Source organism: Melanerpes formicivorus, unplaced genomic scaffold, assembly GCF_026170545.1.
Source record: "Melanerpes formicivorus ecotype bairdi unplaced genomic scaffold, bMelFor1.0.p_v2 SCAF_4, whole genome shotgun sequence".
NCBI classification, from domain to species: domain Eukaryota; kingdom Metazoa; phylum Chordata; class Aves; order Piciformes; family Picidae; genus Melanerpes; species Melanerpes formicivorus.
This window is the reverse complement of record NW_027142356.1, coordinates 33,438,347-33,460,941: the sequence shown is the minus strand read 5'-3', so window position 1 is coordinate 33,460,941 and position 22,595 is coordinate 33,438,347. Positions and strand designations below refer to the sequence as shown.

Below are 22,595 nucleotides of genomic sequence, written 5' to 3'. Positions count from 1 at the left end.
AGAATGCACCCTGTAAGTTTACACACAAGCATGAAGTAAGATGTCCATGCCTTTGGCCAGTCAGTGGAGCTGAGAAAGAGGAAGAAACTGAATGAAAAAAAAAAAGCAGCCCAGTAACAGCTGAATGCAAGAGCTGTCTGCTAGTAAACAAGGCCAGGCTGAAAAGGATTCCCTGCTGCTTTAGCACACAACAGGTAGGAAAGCAATGGTGCCACAGAAGAGCTGACAACAGATCAGCTGGGCAGGACTAGAGGGGAAAAAGAAACAAACAAGTGGGATGAGTTCTGATTTTAGGTGCTACACGGTATTTGTACCCACAGCATAAGCCTACCAGCACCTTCACAAGGGTTCAGGTCAGTGAAGGCTTAAATACAGGCTCTTAATGATGTCAAAGGAGCAGGTGGCTTTGTTTAAGAGACAGACCTGTCACAGCAGGAGATGATCTTGTACAATACAAGCGTAGAATCATATGGGTTGGAAAAGACCTTCCAGATCAATGAATGCAAACATTATCTAACTCTACCAAGTCTGGTGCTAAACCATGAGCCTCAGCACCAAATCTCTGCAGCTTATCAACACCTCCAGGTGATTCCAGCACCTCCTTGGGGAGCCTGTTCCAGTCTTTGAGAACCCATTCAGTCAAGAAATCCTTCTCATAGCCAATATATCTCCCCTCATGCAACTTCAGGCTAATTCCTTTCATCATATCACTTGTTCCTAGGGAGCAGAGACAAATACCTTGCTACAGCTTCCTTTCAAGCAGTTGTACAGTGAGGTGGTCTCCCCTTAGACTCCACAAATTCTTAGAGACTGAAAACCATTAGGGTCAGATCTTGAGCTGAGAAAGTCTCATACCACCTTAGCTACAACAAAGCCTTTAGAAGTCTTTCACAAAGCTCTTTAAACAAGTAGCTGTTTTGAGTTAGTTTTGCCTGCCTGTTCGAGATGACATCTCCATTATTTTTAAGTGTTTTTACCTGCTCTTTTTTTATGACCACAGCAAGCTCAATAAAATGTCTAGAAGTCTATTTCCTGTTAACACCTTTCCTTCACTATTTTACTGGAGTGTGCCACTACAGGAAAAATAGGGTCCAAAGCTATTTATCTAGGGAGAGTCACTGAATGGTGAGGGTTGGAAGGGACCTCTGGAGATTTAGAACAGAACAGAACAGAACAGAACCGAACCAGGCCAGAAGAGACCTTCAAGATCATCGCATCCAACCCATCAACTCATCCAACCCACCTAAACAACTAACCCATGGCACCAAGCACCCCATCAAGTCTCTTCCTGAACACCTCCAACGATGGTGACTCCACCACCTCCCTGGGTAGCCCATTCCAATGGGCAATCTCTCTTTCTGGGAAGAACTTCTTCCTAACATCCAGCCTAAACCTCCCCTGGCGCAGCCTGAGACTAGTCCAACCCCCCTGCTAAAGCAGGATCACCCAGACCAGGGTGAACAGGAATGTGTCCAGGTGGGTTCTGAAAGTCTCCAGAGAAGACTCCACAACCTCTCCAGGCAGCCAGTTCCAGTGCTCCAGCACCCTCAAAGTGAAGAATGTTTTCTTGATATTTAAGTGAAAGAAAAGCTCTCTATCTGCATCAGGACACACAGGAATATTTTTGTCACCCATAAAGTATTTATAATCATGGAATACTTTGTTAAAAATAATAGAGTAGAAACCAGGAAAAGAGGTTTTGAGACGTATGCCACATAAATAAAAAGATGATACAGCAAAGGATGTCACTGCATCTTCGAAAGGCTGCACAACATCTTTGGTTTCAGCAGCTTGCTGGGTACCAAAAAGCAGGTGGTCTGATCTCAGCACACTGCTGGCAGAACAGCTGTGCAGGAGTGGAACAGATCAATGCTTCCCATCCTTACCACGCTTTCAACCCACACTAGTGGGCGGCTGACTCTTTTGGAACACTTTTCTCCACTCACTGGATGTGATGTTTCAATTAAAATGCTTTAGCAGTAAAATGCTAGAGACTGTCCTGGGATTTTGTTATTTTAATCAAGGTAATGCACAATTTCTCCTCTCAAAATCACATCATTTAATTTGCATGCGACCCCTGCCAGCACGGCCACCCACGCAAAGCAAGGCAAACTTTTGCGTTCAATCCGACTTTAAACTTAGATGAGATGCTGAGGGCCACCTCCAGCTGAGTTCCAAGTAGCCCCCACAATGGGGAGCCCAGAACTCCTCTTGCCCACAGAAAATTTGCAGTTGCCAAAAAAGAATGGCCTGCCTTCAGCTGAGATTCTTTTGTATCATAGTACCATTCAGGGTTGGAAGGGACCACAAGGATCATCTAGTTCCAATCCCCCTGCCATGGGCAGGGACACCCCACACTAGATCAGCCTGGCCGGAGCCTCATCCAGCCTGCTCTTAAACACCTCCAGGGACGGGGCCTCAACCACCTCCCTGGACAACCCATTCCAGGGCTTCACCACTCTCATGGGGAAGAACCTCCTCCTCACATCCAGCCTGAATCTCCCCACCTCCAGCTTCATTCCATTCCCCCTAGTCCTATCACTACCTGAGATCCTGAGAAGTCCTTCCCCAGCCTTCCTGTAGCCCCCTTCAGATACTGGAAGGCCACAATTAGGTCACCTCGGAACCTTCTCTTCCGCAGCCTGAACAGCCCCAACTCCTTCAGTCTGTCCTGACAGGAGAGGTGCTCCAGCCCTCTGATCATCCTCGTGGCCCTTCTCTGGACACCTTCCAGCACCTCCACATCCCTCTTGTAATAGGGGCTCCAGAACTGGAGAACTGGCTCCAGAACCGGAACTTTTGTGATAGGTGTTGCTCACTACTTTAACCAAGGAACAGACTGAAAACTTCCAAGCACAGAACCACAGTCTTGGGTCTCTCACAAAGGCAAAAGAAGTGTCAAAAGTGTCAGAATTTCCTTATTCCTCAACACTGGTAGAAATTCATGGTAGAAGAGTAACAAACTTTGTAAGTTAATTTCCAACCAACTTTTATATTAAGATCTTATCTCAAATGCCTTCATAGTTTTTTTTTTCCTTCTCTTATCTTGCCTGGAGACTGTTCTACAGCCTCCTACACCCCACTGACTTTTTCTAGTCATTAATTCTCCTTTTGCAAATTTTCATCCCTTGACTCCTAACCAACAGTTGTACAGAGCACTTCAATTGTTATCTTTCTTCTTTTGCTATTTGCTGACTTATTCCTCCCACAGAGCCACTTTCAAGCCAAGATCTAATTCAGGAGAGGCAGAAAGTTTAGTTCCTCCAGTCCCTGCATGATGATCACCTTTTTGCAAGGGCCCAGCAGTTTTTCTGTGCATGACAAATGCACCACAGGAACAGCAAAGTGAGATTCTTACCAAGAGGTCCCTAAGTATGTAAGAATACACACAGAGGGGTCACCTTCACACCTCAATGTATCACCCAAAACGTAGCCTCTGGATCCTGACTGCTCATAAAACAACTATCAGCTCTCAGCAGCTTCACCATCCACACATGCTGTAGTACCTAAAATTCACAAAGGGTCTCATTTACCCAGGGACTTGGGGGTATCTTTTGAGAAAGAAGAACAAGTCAGAGCACAACCAGAGGGCTGGGAGGGGTAGCCAGGCTAGCAGCTAGCTAAGTCTAGCAGCCAGCCAGGCTAACCACACCACAGGTGTGCTGCTGGGGAAGGACTGTCAAACCAGACCTGCAAAGGCACAACAGAGGTGTTGTTCCAGCCTCGCTAGGGGAAAGCCAGCAGGCTGAAGAACATTACCACAGAGCTATGGAAGGAAAAGGGATCCTATGCCTGTCTGCTTGGAGGATTGGCTTAGTGAGGTTTGATCAGGTGTTGCACAGAGAACAGAAGTCAGGGAGGTGAGGTCAAGGTTCAGTTTTTGCAGGGATGTATGTAAGAAGCTGATCACAGAATCATAGAACTGATGAGGCTGGAATAAACCTTTGAGATCATGAAGCCTAACTACTCTCCTAGAGCTCACAATCCCACCACTACTAAGCTGCTACCACTAAAGTATATCCCTCAGCACCACATCTATGCATCTTTCAAATACCTCTAGGGGTGGTGACTCCACCACTTCCCCAGGCAACCTGATCCATTGCCTGATAACAATTTCTGTGAATGTTTTCCTAATATCCAACTTAATGATGAACAAGAGTGCACTAAAATTCAAAGGATATTTCATGTGGGGCAGAAGAGTCACCTGCTCAGGGACATGGTTTAGTGTTCACCTTGCAGTGCTGGATTGAAAGTTGGACTAGATGATCTTGAAGGTCTCTTCCAACCAAAGATATTCTGTGACTGTGAGATCCAGCTCTTTTTTTGACTTGGAGCACAGTAGATGAGTGAGACTAGCGTCCTCTGAGATGATCTGGATTACCTCTGGTCACTCTCTGTGTGACCATGGGTAGGGTAGTTGACCTCTGTGCCTTACTTTGTCATCTGGTAATGTGGGATAGTGCTCACATGCTCTGTCAAGCACTTTGAAGAGCTCTTGATTCTGGGCCCCTCAATTTAAGAAGGATATTGAGACTCTCGAATGTGTCCAGAGAAGGGCAGTGAGGCTGGGGAGAGGTCTTGAGCACAGCCCTGCGAGGAGAGGCTGAGGGAGCTGGGATTGTTTAGCCTGGAGAAGAGGAGGCTCAGGGGAGACCTTACTGCTCTCTACAACTACCTGAAGGGAGGTTGTAGCCAGGTGGGGGATGGTCTCTTGTCCCAGGCACCCAGCACCAGAACAAGAGGACACAGTCTCAAGCTGTGCCAGGGGAAGTTTAGGCTTGAAGTGAGAAAAAAGTTCTTCCCAGCAAGAGTAATTTGCCACTGGAATGTGCAGCCCAGGGAGGTGGTGGAGTCACCATCCCTGGAGCTGTTTAAAAGGGGATTGGATGTGGCACTTGAAGCCATGGCTTAGTTAGTCAGGAGGTGCTGGGTGATAGGTTGGGTTTGATGATCTCTGAGGTCTTTTCCAGCCTTATTGATTCTATGATACCTAAGCACTGAGAGTGGAGCTCCACACAGCCAACACGTACCCTTGCAGTTTACACCTTATCATAAAAAGTCATAAAGGTAATTTGGTTTCCTACTTACATCAAGACTGATCAGTAATGCAGTCTGAAGCCATGAGCACTGTGTGCCACTTTCACAGTTACCACATTCCTTTGACTATCACAGACAAACCTCTGCTTGAGAGCCTCCCTCACAAGTCCTCAGCAGCATGGAAAAGGTTACACTTTTTGCAAAGTCATGTGAGTTGGAGAGCACTTCATGCAATTTTAAGAGGCACAAAAAGGTTTTATTTCCTTTCTGGAAAAAAAACAAAACAGTATTTGCAGTATCTGTTTATAGATCATTGTAAACAAGCTCAGAAATAGAACATAATTGGACTTGGTGTTCTGCTGAAGCTGGAGTGCTTTATTTTGTGGTGGTACTTCCTCCTCAAGAGAGATGCATCACACTGCTGATACACTTCTGGGTTTTCTTTCACACTTAAGAAAAGCAGTTGCTTATTTAGTTCACCAGTTTTAGTCCATTTTGGATGTCAAACAAATGGTTCCTCCTGTCTACGAGCTTTTTGAGTTATGGTACGTTTTTCCTATGGTAAGACTCCTAGTGATGGCTTCTCATCCAAAGGTCTAACAGGATTATTCAAACTTGTGAATTAACTACCTCACATAGAACTGTTGGAGTGAGTCCAGAGGAGCTAGGTGTTGAAGGCTCTTTAGCTGCATTCACAGACTGCATCAGGTTGGAAGGAGCCCTCAAAGGTCATCTTGTCCAACGACCCTGCAGACAGCAGGGACACCCCCAACAGGAGCAGGCTGCCCAGGGCCACACTGAGTCTGATCTTGACTGTCTCCAGGAATGGGGCTTCAACCACACCCCTGGGCAACCTGTTCCAGTATCTTACCACTCTCATTTTAAAGAACTTACTCCTGATGCCCAGTCTAAATTTACCCTGCTCCAGTTTAAAACCATTACCCCTCATCCTATCACCACAAGCAGTCCCTCCCTAGCCTTCCTGTGAGTCCCCTTCAGATAGTGAAATGTAGCTATAGGGTCTAATTTTCTGTAATTCTGTTCTTCCTCTCAGATCCAGAAGTCACAAAAAACTTGCAAGAAAAAAAACCAAAAGGAAAGTACTTGGAAGAAGATGCTTTGTAAATTGGTAATTCCATGGGTCTTTACCTCAGGTACCTTTGAAACTCACTGTAGGAGACCCCAGTGCATCTGCACCAAGTACTAAGCATGCTAGAAATGCGAAGAAAGAAAGGAAAAACAGATGGGGTAGCACTGAAAAAATTATTTAACATGTGTTTAGAAGAGGATGATGAGTTTGTAAAACGTGCTGCTTGCTTACAGACTGCCTGCAAGGCAGCCAATGTCACCATGGATGGCAGTGGAGCAGGGATCTAGACTAACTATCCTATGTCTGGCAGTCTGACAGTTCCATCCTGCACAGCACTACTTCACTTGTCCTGCTTCTGGTTATCTTCATCAGATCTCACTTCTTCACATAAACATTAGCATCTCCACAGACTGTTGTCTGTCACTTTAGCTGTTACAGGGCTGACAAGCATGCAGTTTGTGTGGACAGTCAGTAATGAATTTGGCCACAAAACCCTAGATGTCAACGTCCTTTCCAGCTGATGCTGCACATTCAGTCCTAAATGCAAAGGAGTCATCAAAATGCAGATAAAAAGGCACCATCAAGACAAAAGGAGCTATAGGATCACACCTGAAAACTACCCCAGAACCAAGCCAAGGTGCCTCATGAGGAATACCTAAGAACAAGTTTAAGCAGTGCTTCTAGCTTATGAAAAAGCCTTGATGGTTCTCCCAATGACAAAAGATAAAACTAATCCATATTTATGTCCTGTACTAAACTCAGTACAGACCTACAATGGCAGATCTTTAGATCTGCAGCCTGTGCTAACAACTTTATTTTCATAGGATTGCTGGTCAGGCTCAGAGGAGACCTTACTGATGTCTACAACTACCTGAAGGGAGGTTGTAGCCAGGTGGGGGTTGGTCTCTTCTCCCAGGCAACCAGCACCAGAACAAGAGGACACAGTCTCAAACTGCACCAGGGGAGGTTTAGGCTGGATGTTAGGAAGAAGTTCTATACAGAAAGAGTGATTGGCCATTTGAATGGGCTGCCCAGGGAGGTGGTGGAGTCATCACCACTGGAGGTGTTTAGGAAGAGACTGGATGGGGCATTCAGTGCCATGGTTTAGTTGATTAGGTGGTGTTGGGTGATAGGTTGGACTTGATGATCTCGAAAGTCTTTTCCAACCGGGTTAATTCTATTCTATTCTAAACCAGCACCACATCTCTGCCTCTCTTAAACAACTCCAGGGATGAGGATTCAGCCACCACCCTGGGGAGCCTGCTCCAGTGTTGGAGAACCCTTTATTTAGAATAAACCAAACCAGGTTGGAAGAGACCTTCAAGATCATCGTGTCCAACCCGTCAACCAATCCAACCCACCCAAACAGCTAACCCATGGCACCAAGCACCCCATCAAGTCTCCTCCTGAACACCTCCAATGACGGCGACTCCACCACCTCCTTGGGCAGCCCATTCCAATGGGCAATCACTCTCTCTGTATAGTGAGTTCTTTCAGTGAGTAGTTTCTTGTAATATCCAATCTAACCCACTCCAAACCTCCATCAAAGAGACCTAGCCTTTCCAAACAAAGTGTCCGCATGATAGTACAATAAATGGAGGCATGAACTCAATCAATAAAGACACCAGTAAGAGCAAAGAGTTTCAGTAATGCATGTTGGCCTGTGACCATGAGACTTAATGGAGCTCCTACCACCTATCAACATTATAGTTTCATAGTTTCATTCAGGGTTGGAAGGGACCACAAGGATCATCTAGCTCCAACCCCCCTGCCATGGGCAGGGACACCCCACATTAGATCAGGCTGGACAGAGCCTCATCCAGCCTGGTCTTAAACACCCCCAGGGACGGGGCCTCGACCACCTCCCTGGACAACACATTCCAGGGTTTCACCACTCTCATGGTGATTGCCATTTGCACTCATTAAATACAAAATTTGACCCACATCATATTTTATTCAGCTGCAAATTATGACAAGAAACAAAAAGAAATGCAGAATCTGTTCTCTTTTCAGGGTTGTGAAATGGCTATTTTAAGCCCACCAAGTCTCTTCCAACTGTGTATTTTCCATTACTCCATTTTGTTCTTCCGCTCCCCCCCCTATAAGTTAAGGCTGGGTGCCTTTAGAAGATGGTAAATCAGATGCACAACTACCAAAAATGGAATTGCAGCTGAACTGGACAGTCCATGCTGCCACACCCCTTTCAAAGGGACTGAATTCTGACCTTCACAGTTATTTCCCACATATTCTATATGTAAACCTTCACCCCCAAGGAAACCCAAAGGGTGTGGTGAGCATTTGGCATTTCCAAAACACAGATCTCACAGAACTGTAGGATTATAGAAAGACATTTTTCCACAAGAAGGTGGTGAAGCACTGGAGTAGGTTGCCCAGAGAAGCTGTGGAGGCTCCAAGACTAGCAGTGTTGAAATCCCAGCTGGATGGGGCCTTAGGCAAGCTGGTCTAGTAGGAGATGTCCCTGCCCATGGAAGTGGAGTTGGAACTAGATGATCTTGAAGGTCCATTCCAATCCAAACCATGTTATGATTCTATGCTCTCCATGAGAAACTGGAGGGTGATACAAGGATGATGCTCTGTGGGACACACTGATGGATCAGCTTAAGGACAGCAGCAAAGGAAAGACAGGAAGGAAAAAAGGATTTCAAGGAAGGGCCATTTTAATTCCAACTTCTTTCCCCCTAAAAGTGTGGCAGCATTTGGGACTGCTGGTATTTCAGCCACACCCAATATACAAGTGGACTGGGCCTTTTTGTATTGTTTTTCTCAAACAGGAATGAAATGTTTATGGAAGCTTTAGAAATACCAGAGTAGAAATGCTGCCTGAGTTATAACAACCTACAAGAATTCATTTGGCACGTGATCATGCACTTTACAGAAGAGAACAAAGCAGCATCTCCATGAACTGTGCTTGCATATAAAACCCCATTTTACTTCAAACTACAAAAGTCTGCCTCAAGTTATTGTGTGAAATGGAAATGTCAACCCTTTCCACAGGATGCTAAATCCTACATCCCAGCAGGATTTACCCCAATTCTGAAATTCCAGTAGGTATTTTTGGTTCAGTTTCTGTGTAACTGCCATGAGAGTTTAACTGCAGGCCTGTAGTACATAGTATCATAGTATCAGTCAGGGTTGGAAGGGACCACAAGGATCATCTAGTTCCAACCCCCCTGCCATGGGCAGGGACACCCCACACTAGATCAGCCTGGCCAGAGCCTCATACAGCCTGGTCCTAAACACCTCCAGGGACGGGGCCTCAACCACCTCCCTGGACAACCCACTCCAGGGCTTCACCACTCTCATGGGGAAGAACTTCTTCCTCACATCCAGCCTGAATCTCCCCACCTCCAGCTTCATTCCATTCCCCCTAGTCCTATCACTACCTGAGATCCTGAGAAGTCCTTCCCCAGCCTTCCTGTAGGCCCCCTTCAGATAATCGTACATAATCGTCTAAAACTCCAAAACACTTCCTACAAATCTCCTTTTCCATGGTTTGCTGTTTGAGGAGATTGGATGATATAAAAAGGTCCAAAGAAACAGAGCCAGTGTGAAACATTTGGTGTTAACCACCCAAATTTCCATGACAACAGCTTCAGTGAGCTCCCCTCACTGGTGCTGCAGCAGCAGACCAATGGTCCAGTAAATGTAGAGAGGCAAGTGGTAAGAGCTCAGAAAATCAAGGTATTTGGTTACAGAGCTCCTTGAAATAAACAGACTACCCACCAAAAACATTTGATTGAAAAAATATATTACATATATATAAGCAGCCCCTTTATATATATATAAATGTTCAGCGTTGCCTTTTTCAGTAGTTGAGAGTGTTGCAGCACAACTATGCACCAACTGTGGTCTCTTCTCCCCAAACCTGCAATTTCACAGGATATCTGTACCTGAAAATCCTGTTTGGCTACTGCATATCAAAGGGTTCCCTTGGAAAAAAACCAAAAAAGGTATGTTTCTGATTACAGTGGTGGTGCTCTAAAGGCACAAAGAGAAGCATTCACACTTCCAAAGCCAGACACTTCTGAGTCGGGGCAAGACTTTCCAGATATTTCAGCCATGATGAATTTTTGGGTTGTTTTGTGTGCTGGCATGGATGCTGCCCTGAGGAGGGAAGGCATATATGTTTTTACTCTCTCTTCACAGTGCTTCAGTTCGGGGCAGATAGAAGTCTAGCTCACTAGCCTGAAACTATCAACATTCCCAAAAGTCAAGAATTCTCTGATGGGCCAGTCACTGGAAAGCCATGTGCATGCTGTTTGTCCAGCTCCTTCAGCTGGATTCTCAAGTAATAGGTAGGTGTGACTACTTCACTATTTTAATTTGGACCAGGAATGCGCCTAAGAGTGGATTATCCCAATCCACTTCTCAAAGTGCCTCAAGTGATGTCCATTTAAAGAGATCTAAACCTTCATTTTGTGAAGAACTTGACTGCAAATAGAATTAGAATTACATAGAACAAACCAGGTTGGAAGAGACCTTCAAGATCATCGTGTCCAACCCATCAACCAATCCAACCCACCTAAACAACTAACCCATGGCACCAAGCACCCCATCAAGTCTCCTCCTGAACACCTCCAATGACGGCGACTCCACCACCTCCCCAGGCAGCCCATTCCAATGGGCAAATAGGCATTGGGTTCACAGCACCAAATCAGAGCTAGTCCAAAGTAAAACCTGCTTCCCTGAATCAGGTACACAACCTGTTCTCAGCACAGATTCACAGCTTGCATTAGGTGGGAAGAGACCCTCAAAGGTCATCTTGTCCAACGCCCCTGCAGTCAACAGGGACGCCTGAACTACATCAGGCTGCCCAGGGCCACATTGAGTCTGATCTTGAATGTCCCTAGGGATGGGGCCTCAACCACATCCCTGGGCAACTTGTTCCAATATTTTACCACTCTCATTGCAAAGAGCTTCCCTCTGATGTGCAACCTAAATCTGCCCTGTTTCAGTTTAAAATCATTGCCCTTTGTCCTTCTGCTACAAGCCCTTCTAATCAGTCCTACCTCAGCCAGCAGTTCCCTTCCCAGCACCAGCAGTTGCCCTTCAACAGTCTGTTGCTGGGTGCTAAGAGAGAAGCAACCTACAGATGATTTCATCCAGGCTTATGACTGCAGCTTTCACATATCTGGCCAGCTGAGCAGGGAATACTGGTCTGGCCTTTTAGAAACTGCAGACACAGAAGAAAAAAAGGTAGCAGAAACACAGTTGATCCACTCCAGTCCACCTCAACAAGGTAAAGGTGCCTGAACCTCCCCCCCTACTTCTCAGCATGCAAAACATGTTTTATCAGAAAGATGTAAACCTCCCCTAGTAAAATTTTATATTTAGAGCATAATATAACTGTTTTGGTTGGAAAAGATCTTTAAGATCATTGAGTCCAACCATTTTCTAACCCTGCTAAGGCTAAAGTGAGTCTCTCAGCACCACCTCTCTGTGGCTTTTAAACCTGCCAGGGACAGGGATCCAACCAACTCCCCAGGGAGCCTGTTCCAGTGTTCGAGAACCCTTTCAGTTTTCTAATTTCCAACCTAGACCTCCCCTGATGCAACTTGAGACCATTTCCTCCCACCCTAACATTACGAGTTAATCCATCTCAGGATTTGTTGGTACTACAACTTGTTTAAAAAGAAAGAAAAACTAACAACAATTCAGCTACAACTCAGTGCAAACCCCTCAGTTATTAAAACACAGTGGTTAATGCCATTCACTGCCTCAGCTTCTGCTCTCCAGGTTGCAGCTGCTCTTCTCAGCTCTCCCACCTCACCTCCTCATACACATTAGTAAACAAACTCCTATTTGGGCAAATCTCTTGACATATTTTATGTATCTTTAGTGATATGTGAAACAGGAACAAAACCAAGGCTCAGACTTTTTTTTCCCCCCCTCAGTCACTGCTATCCATGAGTATTTCAGCCTAAGTAGTTAAGCTGTAAAAGGTTCTAATTAAAACATAAAACTAGAGCCAGGCTGTAATTCCATTAACAGTGTTTCTGAGGAAGATTTACTTGCTAAGTCACCAGTCAACCTCTGTGCACCAAACACAACCTCAGCTCCTTCAACTTCATGAGGTCTTTTAAACCATTTTCTTTCACAGTCTGAGGTATTTGTTAGTTGGCACAGGAAAAATGTTCCAACATCCCCTTAAAAGCAGAGGTTTCTCAGAAATGCCACAGCTTCTATATTCAGAATGATGGGAAACTACAAATTGGATTTGTCTTGCAGCTCTCTTAGCACATCTTTGAAGAAAGAGGTGTTTTGCCCAACTTTTCCCTTAAAGGTATTTCTACTTGGGGATCCCAGAGCCAAACTGCTGCTTTTGTTCTCTCAGAAGCACCTCTGTTGCACACAAAAGTCTGGTTTCATTAAAAGAGTTTTCCAAAAAAGCAGGCTATGATGTGAAACAGTATTTTAGACCATCAAATGTATAGCAAATAAAGTTAGAATAAACTTTATTAGAATAAACCAAACCAGGTTGGAAGAGACCTTCAAGATCATCGTGTCCAACCCATCAACCAATCCAACCCACCCAAACAGCTAACTCATGGCACCAAGCACCCCATCAAGTCTCCTCCTGAACACCTCCAATGACGGCGACTCCACCACCTCCCCGGGCAGCCCATTCCAATGGGCAATCACTCTCTCTGTATAGAACTTCTTCCTAACATCCAACCTGAACATCCCCTGGCACAGCCTGAGACTGTGTCCTCTTGTTCTGGTATTGGGTGCCTGGGAGAAGAGACCATCATCTGCCTGTCTACAACCTCCCTTCAGGCAGTTGTAGAGAGTGATAAGGTCACCCCTGAGTCTCCTCTTCTCCAGGCTGAGCAACCCCAGCTCCCTCAGTCTTTCCTCACAGGGCTTGTGTTCCAAACCCCTCACCAACTTTGTTGCTCTTCTCTGGACTCGTTCCAGCAAGTCAACCTCCTTCCTAAACTGAGGGGCCCAGAACTGGACACAGGACTCGAGGTGTGGCCTAACCAGTGCAGGATACAGGGGTAGAATGACCTCCCTGCTCCTGCTGGCCACACTGTTCCTGATGCAGGCCAGGATGCCATTGGCCCTCTTGGCTGCCTGGGCACACTGTAGGCTCATGTTCAGCCTACCATCGACCAGTACCCCCAGGTCCCTCTCTGCCTGGCTGCTCTCCAGCCACTCTGACCCCAGCCTGTAAAACTGTGGTGCCACATATATACTTACATGGCAAACACCCAAACAAACCTTTTGTTGTACCATCCATCTCTGATGGGACCTAGAGCTTTCCCTGATCCTGCTGGATTTATTGTCGTTTTGCTATTGGCTTGGCCCAAAACGTGTTAACCACACGGAGACAGCTAGTAGCACCAATTTCCAGAGAGCTTTTCAACAGGGGAGAGCAGACAGGTTTTGAGTGGAGCTTAAATGTTCTATTTTCATCTGAAGACAATGGGACCTGTACAAAAGAGCAAGCTCAGCTACCTCACCAGGCTTGGCTTGCTGTTAAAACTGAAGGTCAACATGAACCTGAGAGCAGATCTTCATAAGAAATTAATTCAGAAAGTCATAAATGATTCAAGAGAAAAGCTTTGGTAAGCTGCAATCTACATGGCCAGGAATTTAACTACGGAAAGCCCTACTCTAGCTTAAGCACCTGTAATGTACCTTACAAATGCAGAGGGCAATGCCCTACTACATCTGCCCAGACAGATAAAAGCCTTGAGAGCCAGGCTGTGTGCTGGCCCTTTCCATCGCATCGAGGATGTCTAAGCTGGAGGGGAACAATTCAGGTCTGGAAGGATGAGGAATAAAAGCGAATGGCTCCGAAGGGAAAGTAAGTGCTGAGTAACAGGGGTTTCACCCACAGCACCGACTTCATTGCAAATGCTGAGCGCGTATCCCTCGGTCATCAGCCAGACCCCCGCGGGGAAGGTGGGGAGTGACTGGCATACAGAAATCAGCACGTTCCAGCTGCTCCGTGTTTGGGGGTAATCTGCACCTATCTGGAAGTTGGTAATTGGTCACAACGTTGTCTTCCCCCTGAAAAAAACCTGACCTGGAGAAGCAGCCTGAGCAGTACCGTAGTGTTGTGTGACAGGGGCATTGTGTGAACTCGGGCACCGAAATCCAGCTCTGGCAGAAAGCTGAACTTTCTCTTTGCGACGCTGCCGGCATCCGGCCCCAGAGACAAGTGAGGGTCTGTGCCTCCAGCCCTCGAGGAGATGCAGACACAGGCAAAGCAGTGGCATTTGAGCCTTCCCTCCCCAACGATTCCCAGCTCTTCCCTGACACTAGTTCTCTATTAGCTCTGATTCGTGATGTAGTATCCAGGCATTCAGATTCACTTATGAAAAGGGCTGCTGGGGTAAATGCACCAGCACAAACAAGGGTTGCACATCCCAGGATGCCACCATCATTTATTCATCTCTCCACACAAATTACTACAAGAAACGTGGGCTTAAAAGTCAGACAGGTTTAATAAACTTCAAGGTATTACTGGGCTCTAAACAGTGTTAAAATGTCTGGTTGTGAGGCTGCCTTAAAGAGATTAAATCTAGATTCATTTGGCTCAAATGCTAGTCACTCAGTGAGGGGCTAAAGACACCCAGAGGTGCTCAACTTTGCTGGGGAATAAAGGAAACAAGAACGTCTGTACAGCTGGAACAAAACACCCTCCCAAATAAGTGTGATGCATCCTAAAACAGACCCGGAAAAAAAAGCCAAAATTACCCTTTCAGAACACTCTTTAAAAGGGGGGGAAATAAACAAAACCAAACCCAACAAAAAAACCCTGACCAAACCTAAACCAAAAAGCCCCAAACCAAACAAATACACACACACACAAAACCACACCACCAAAACAAAACCAGGAAAGGGGAGATTTCTTGAGCTTCCTGATTTTCGGTCTCTCATTCCTTCTCATTCTCTTCCAGAAGGCAAATTAATTTCATTTGTAGCTTCTGACCTAAACTAAGAAGCAGATTCTTACTGCTACATGTTCTCCCCTGGAGATCTACTAGGCGCTCTACTATCTAGAAACTAGATGTAAAAGCAACACAGCAGCAAGATCAAGTGTAACACAGCACAGCAAGCTACATTCAGATTCCAAGAAAAATAAGTGGCATTTCCAATATTATTATAATTACCACTTCGTGGTGGTGAGAGAAAGTTCAGCTCTCCCACACACACAAAGAAAACCACGGCTAACTCAGTCAGACAAGCAAAGATATGAATAAGCTATATTTACAAGCAGGATGAGATGCACTTCCACAATGTTTCATCAAACAAGCCAAGAAACCAAGCCTTGCTGCACTGAATAGGGCAGAAACTGTTTTGATGCCTTGAGAGCTTCCCAAACTGAGCAAAGCTCACAGGCAGTTCTGACTCAGCAGTTCTCAGGAAAGAAAAGCCAACACAAACCCCCACCTACTTTTTGCTTTGCTACTGGGAACTGTGGAGCATCTGTTGTGAATGCACCTTAAAATCTGACTCCAGAGCAGAAGAAACTCAAACAATCACCTTCTCAGTCCAAGGTCCAAGATTAGCCAAGCCAGCTGGGGACGGCTACATTGTAAACTCACCTTTACTGCCAGTGTTGCTGGCCCATTCTCTGAGGTTCCTCAAACTGTAGGGAGAGGAACCTCATGAAAGAACTGGGGGTATCCCCTTTCCACCTGCTCTCCTGAAGGCATCCTGACCAGGGCTGGTTGGCTCATACCAGCAAAACTATTACTTAAATCAAGGTCTCTTCTACAATGTAACTTCACTTTGTATTTTACCTTTACTGGCTCCTGGCTGATTTCTAATCCTTAAGGCCACTAAAATAAGCTGAAGCTAAACACAGCCTTTATGTTATAGATGGCACTGGTTTTGTTAATAGACATAGTGTGTATAAACTGCTGAAGTACCTGAGAATCTGAGGACACACTAATCTTCTACTTATACAATTTATTAACCAAAACCCTCTTTATTTCTATTTATTCAGCAATCAACTTTTTCATTCTTGTTTCTGTCAAGCTGCTTCTGACTAAAAACTTGCATTATAAAGCGTTATTGTAGATGACTAACACTGAAATGGTTGGGTTGTTTTACTTCTTCATGAAATATAATGGAAATAAATTTCTCAACAGCTATCACTATACTATCATCTCCTACTAATGAGTTAATGGTGTGCAAGTACACCACAGATCACCAAAAATCAGCATTTCTGTCTGCTTCTTTTATTTGCAGTCTGAAACCTTTGATGGTTTTTGCTCCAAAGTGATTTCTTTACTTTTAGTAACAGTTACTGCCGTGAACTAAACTGAATGTAAACATCTCTGTATACCTGCAAGAGTGACTGTATACCCACAGCACTGCAAAGTTAAGTCACACTTTCAACAAACTGTGTTTTAAGGTGCTTAGTCAAAGGTTTCCCTGAAGTCAGCTGTCTGCATAAAACTGGGCAGGAAAAACAGGTATAACTATTCTCTTTTTTATTTAAATCATTTTAAGAGACTAAAAGGAGTCAGTACTTAGGAATTCACCACTCAAGTGGTTTAGCCAGCATCAGCATCCATATGGCCAATGTTGGCAACACCAACCCACCGAAGACTCAAGCAGGGCTTTATCCTCCAGCCCAGAGTGGGCCCCACAACCTGGGCTGGCAGGTCCTCAAAACTCATCCCCAAGGAGCCTGCATGTAGGTAAGGAGACAAACTGGGTAAAGCGGCACATAAAAACCTGCCATGAAGATGTATTAAAAGGTAATGTTTAAACAAACACTAGGGACCAGTTTTATAGCATATGGGAGTAAATTACTTCACTTGCAAGTACCTGTGGGCCTGGGGACTAATATGGTGATGCTAACCACTTGTGTTACTTCATGGGGGGGTTACTCTTTTTACACTAATAAATGCAGGAGGACAGGTTTGTTTTGAGAGGGGCAGGTTCCTCCTCCTACACCCTGCAGTCCTTCCGCATTTTGGAACAAGCCACCACCTTCTAAAAACTGCATTTGTGTTGAAAGCCTCCAGCACTAGTTCCTGCATTTTCACTGATCAGATTTTGGCAGACAGGAAAGCTTTCTCCTTTAACAAGCCTCATTTTATATTTCTAAATACCCTGCTTTGCTTCCCTCCCCTAATTAGTACTGATGATTAATGACTGTCGAAAGAATAAAACTAAACACTTGTGAGGAACCAGCACTGCAATAATTAGTTGTGAAAGCCCAGAAAGCACTCCTGAAGGCAGTTAGGAGTGTGTGTTTCTTCTCTTACTCTCTCTAGAGATGTAGCCAACTCTCCACACTACCAGTTCTGCTTGTACCTCCTCCAAGACTAACTCTTCTCTGACTAGTTGCTTTGTCCAGCTGACAAGTGAGCAAGGGGGGGGAAACGGGCCACCCATTTGTGGCATCCTGGAGTAGTTACTCAACAGCATCACATATGTGATGAGTTGTGCAGATTTTTGACAGTAGCCAACCTGTATAGGAGATTGGCACATATGTAAGGCCTGGCATGGAAAACACACAGTATTGTGCCCTGAGATAACACAGCAAGTCAAGCCTCACATTACCATCCAGACAGAGACACAATGATGATAGAGAGGGAACTACTGTAACAAGAGCCCCACCTGGTAGCTTTTTAAACAGAGAAAGTCAGGTGGAAAGAGAAAATCATAAACTTCTCTTTCCCAGGGCACAGCTAAAATTAATCAAGCTCCTTTTTAACACAAAACAGAGCAAATCCTTCTATCTGAGAATCTGACCAAAGGCAAGGCACATCAAGCACTTCCCTCTTGTCATCTTCCCAGGGTAGATATTTCACCTCTTACATATTCAAGGAAAGGGATGCATAACAGTGATTAAGCAGCCATTTACACCTGGCAAAACAGAAAGGAGAACCAGGTTTTTTGTTGTCTGCCTAGCAGACTATCCTGCCTGTCAGTTTAGTTTTGAGACGCAGCTGTGCTTGTGTTTTCCCCAGCTAATTCCTCCAAGGAACCCCTAATTGTGGCCTGTCATCCATCTCTGCTTTACCCACTCCTCCTGTCCTGAACTTCCTACTATGCCTCAGGACAGCATATCACAGAACCATAGAATTGTTTTGGTTGGAAAAGACCTCTAAGATTATGAAGTCCAACCGCCAACATGCCCACTAAACCGTGTCCTGAAGTGCCATGTCCACAGGTGTCTTGAACACCTCCAGGGAGGGTGACTCCACCACCGCCCTGAGCAGCCTGTTCAACGCCTGACCACTCTTTCAGGACAGAAATTGTTCCTAATGTCTAATCTAAACCTCCCCTGGAACAATATCACATATGGGTCATTTTAAATTCAGAATGACTGTTAGGAAAGAAGTTTAAAAAAAAATAATTTAGAAGTATATATATATAGATACAAATATAGATATATGTTCTGAAACATCAGCTCAAATATTCCACATTTATTGAACCATCCCTGCTGCTTTGCATCCATAGAGAGTGTCCCAGTTGCCGTGGGAGATTCTACTGAAGCTCAGGACACACAGATGTAGAAGCCAGCACATGACACACGTTGTCACACTTAAAACATGTATGACGGCCACCAAAAGCCAGCTTATTGCTCTTCAGAGATTCAGAGTGTGACAAAACCCAGCAGACAGTCCGAACGAGCAGGGGGGGATGCTGCTGCACACTCTCCAGAGCACACAAGAAGCGTTAAACGTGAGCAGAGTGCAAGACCACGTCTTCCTAGCAGCTGCGCTCGCAGCTCTGCCTTTCCCCGGAGCCGCACAGGGCAGGACAGCCGGACACAACCGCGGCTTCCAACCCCTCAGCTCCACCCGCTCTCCTCGGCTGCTCGCTGCGGGAGCCTCTCCTCGCTCCGGCGGAGCACCGCGGCACGGTTCTGCTCCCTTCCCGGAGAGGGGTGACTTGCCTTGGGATTACAAGCGAACATCTGCAAACTCTTAGCTGGACTTTATCTCCCGAAAGCGGAGGACGGCGGGCGCGCCACCGCCTACCTTGGCCACCCAGCTGAACAATGGTGACATCCTAGGGGCTCCGGCGCGGCGGCCGGCGGCGATCCCCGGCTCCGGCCGCTCCTCTCCGCCTCTCAGCGCTGCCGCCCGCCTGCCGCCTCATGCGCCGGGAGCGCGGAGCCAGCCAGCCCGCCCGGCCTCCCGGACTTCCAGCCGGCGGGACGGGCGAGCTCGGCGCTCAGGGGAGGATCCCAACGGCGGAGCCGGCTGCTGCGAAGTGCGGCGGGAAGGCAAAGGAAGGGAAGTGAAAGGAAGGGCCGGGCCGGGCCGGGCCGGGGGCTGGGGCCGGGGGCTGAGGCCGGGCCCGCGTCCCGCGTCCCGCCTCCGCCGCGCTCCGCCTCCGCGGGGCCGCGGCCGCCTGTCCGCGGGAAGGCGGGAAGGGAGCGGGCAGGCTCTCCGGCAGCGCCCCGAAACAGGCAGCCCCCCGAGACCTCATCGCCTTGGCCTTCCAGGTGATTCAGCGCAGAGGTCAGGACTCGCAATTGCTGAGAGCAACATCCCGGTCCGTGGAATTTCTGGGAATGGGCTGGCATCGGAGTTTATTTAGAATTTAGAATAGAATAAACCAAGCCAGGTTGGAAGAGACCTTCAAGATCATCGTGTCCAACCCATCAACCAATCCAACCCACCTAAACAACTAACCCATGGCACCACGCACCCCATCAAGTCTCCTCCTGAACACCTCCAATGATGGTGACTCCATCACCTCCCCGGGCAGCCCATTCCAATGGGCAGTCACTCTCTCTGTATAGTTGTGTCTAACTTTAAAGGATCATGCAAAAAAAAATCACAGGATCTCAGCGTGCTAGGGGTTGGAAGGGACCTCTGGCCATTACCTAGTCCGACCCCTCTGCCAGAGCAAGGAGCATGTCCAGGCAGGTTTGAAGTGCCTCCAGAGAAGGCAACTCCACCACCTCTCTGGGCTCTGCCATCCTCACAGTGAAAAACTGTTACCTTCTGTTTACGTTGGACCTTCTGTGCTCTAGTTTGTGTCCACTGCTCCCTGTCCTGTCACTGGGCACCACTGAGAAAAGTCTCCTCCATCCCGGGGGGGGTCCTCACATTCTACCCGTCTATACCCTTAATTAGCTGAAGCAAAATTACTTCCCCTGTCTTTATCACCTCTAAGATCACTGACTCCAACCATAAACCCAGCATCACCATGGCCACTAAACCACATCCCAGAGTGCTATGTCTACACAGTTTTCAAATGCCTCCAGTGATGGTGACTCCACCACCTCCCTGGGCAGCCTGTTCCAATGCCTGACCACTCTGCCAGGAAAGAAATTGTTCCTAATACCTAATCTAAACCTCCTCTTGTGCAACTTGCCATTTCCCCTTGTTCTGTCACTTGGTCCTAGGGAGAAGTAGGCTCATCAGTTGGGTATTAATGAGATCCCCTCTCAGTCCCCTCATCTCTCTAAAATTGCTGTGAGATGTCACACTTCCAGTCAGGCTCACGATTCACGTCAGCTAATGGCATCTGACAGCACCCACCAGTAGCTCTACTTTCAGAAATAAGATGTTGAAGGTAATTTAAAAACCAATCAAGAGTCTGCATATTTCTGGCAGGTCAAGGGATGTCACCTGCCAGCCCAACAGGAAAGGTGCTGGTTCATTCCTGTTGTCTCTCCAGCTGGACAGCTTGTGCACACACACTGTGGCTGCAGGGCTGCCTGAAAACAGTTCCTTTTCCTCAGTCTGGAGGAAGGCCACAGAACCAGGATTTAAAAAAAGGCTTGAGTTTTATAGGAAATAATCCCTTGGGCACAAAACAAAAAGCCCTTTATTTCCATCACCTCACAGAAACAAAGTGAAGGACTAGATCTGCAAAACTGGAACAGGAAGGTGTAGGGGTCTGCTCTGCATTTCTCTCCAGTAATATTCAGCTGTTCAAAGTTAGATGTCAAAGTACCAAATTCATCTCTCTGCTTTGCCCAAACACACTCACACTGAGAGTCACCCCACTGGGACAGTGTCCTATATCTGCTTGCACTTCCACAGGCAGGGCCACTGGAATAGTCCCTGGGTTGGGAGCTAACACTGTCCCACTCCTCTAAGCCATAAAAACATGAGCAAAAGAGTGACACCCACACCCATGAGCTGGGAGAAACAGAGCCAGCCTCACAGCTCACTGAAGCAGAAAAGGAGCAGTTTCAGCCCCTATCCCAGACTGCATGATCCTGCAGCCCTGGGTTTGGTTCACACAAAGCAAACAAGACAGCTGCTGAGAGCTGGATCACCTCCCAGTGCTGCACTGGTGTGAGCCACAGTACTAGCTGTGTGTAAAATCACAGAATTACAGAAAACATACAGTTGGGAGAGACCTCAAAGATCATCCAGTCCAACCTTTGACACAGCACTGAAGGGTCTACACTAAACTATGTCCCTAAGTACCAGGTCCACACACTGCTAAACACCTCCAGAGTCAGTGACTTCACCTTTGCCCTGGGCAGACCATTCCAATATTTGATAACCCTCTCTGTGAAGAAATATTTCCTAGCATCCAGCCTGAACCTCCCCTGGTGCAGCTTGAAACCATTTCCACTAGTCCTGTTGCTTGTCATCAAAGAGAAGAGGCTGGCCCTCTCCCTTCAGGCAGCTGTAGAGAGTGATGAGGACTCTCCTAAGCTTCCTCCTCTCCAGACTAAACCCCAGCTTCCTCAACTGTTCCTTGTGAGACCTGTTCTATGGACATACTCTAGTACCTCAATACACTACCTTCTTGCAGTGAGGGGCCCAAACCTGAACCCAGTATTCAAGATGTGGCCTCACCAGTGCTAAGCATTATCACTTCCTTCCTCCTTCTAGGAGTAGGTTGCACCGACTTCTCAGGTTGTACCTGCATCATCCACAATACCTAAGCATGATACTTCCATCCAGAGAGAATCACAAAACAAACCAGAATGCTGATGCAGAGCTGCAACACCCACCCAGAAAAGGTGGCACAACAGAAAGGGCTGAGCTAGTGAAGCAGGATGTTTCTGTCATGGCCATCACATCGCTGACAGTCCAAGAATGGAGCTATCCAACTGTGGTGTATGGCAGTGCAGTAGCCCCAGACTGACCCAGCTGAGCTTGTGCTGGGACTGGGGAAATCTTGTTCCTGTTGGATATTAGAACTCTCTAGCTATATAGTAGTTTACCTATCCATACAGATAAGTATTGACCAGTTTTGTTGGTTTGCTCAAAGACACGTGGCTCATCTGGGGATGAAGTTTGATGTTGAATTTAAAATTCTTTTCTTCAGCAACACTTGGCAGGGAGCCACAAAGTGCTAAACAATATGAGCTAATAAACCAGAATGCAACTTAGTTACAGTGATGGTTGGAGAGTCCAAATCCTGCTTGAGCCTGGGCTTTAATCCCCTTACAACATATGCTACAGTTTCTGAAATTAAGCCCAAACCAAATACATTTCATACTTTGATGAAAGGAGAAGAGAGAGACATTTTCTGATAGTTCTAC

At 46.4% G+C, this 22,595-nt stretch overlaps 1 protein-coding gene across 5 annotated transcripts in view; it reads right to left on the bottom strand.

The window, feature by feature from the left end:
- Positions 1-22,595, bottom strand: part of TBC1D1 (TBC1 domain family member 1) — a 122,914-nt gene that overhangs the window by 66,440 nt on the left and 33,879 nt on the right. Inside the window, exon 1 of one of the 5 annotated variants that reach the window (XM_068137558.1) lies at positions 19,111-19,213. The exons of the other annotated variants lie outside the window; for them this stretch is intronic. Within the exon in view, the coding sequence (XP_067993659.1) occupies positions 19,111-19,140 (30 nt within the window). The 5' untranslated portion in view covers positions 19,141-19,213. Of the gene's footprint in view, positions 1-19,110; positions 19,214-22,595 lie in introns of those variants that run through there. 5 annotated transcript variants of the gene reach the window in all.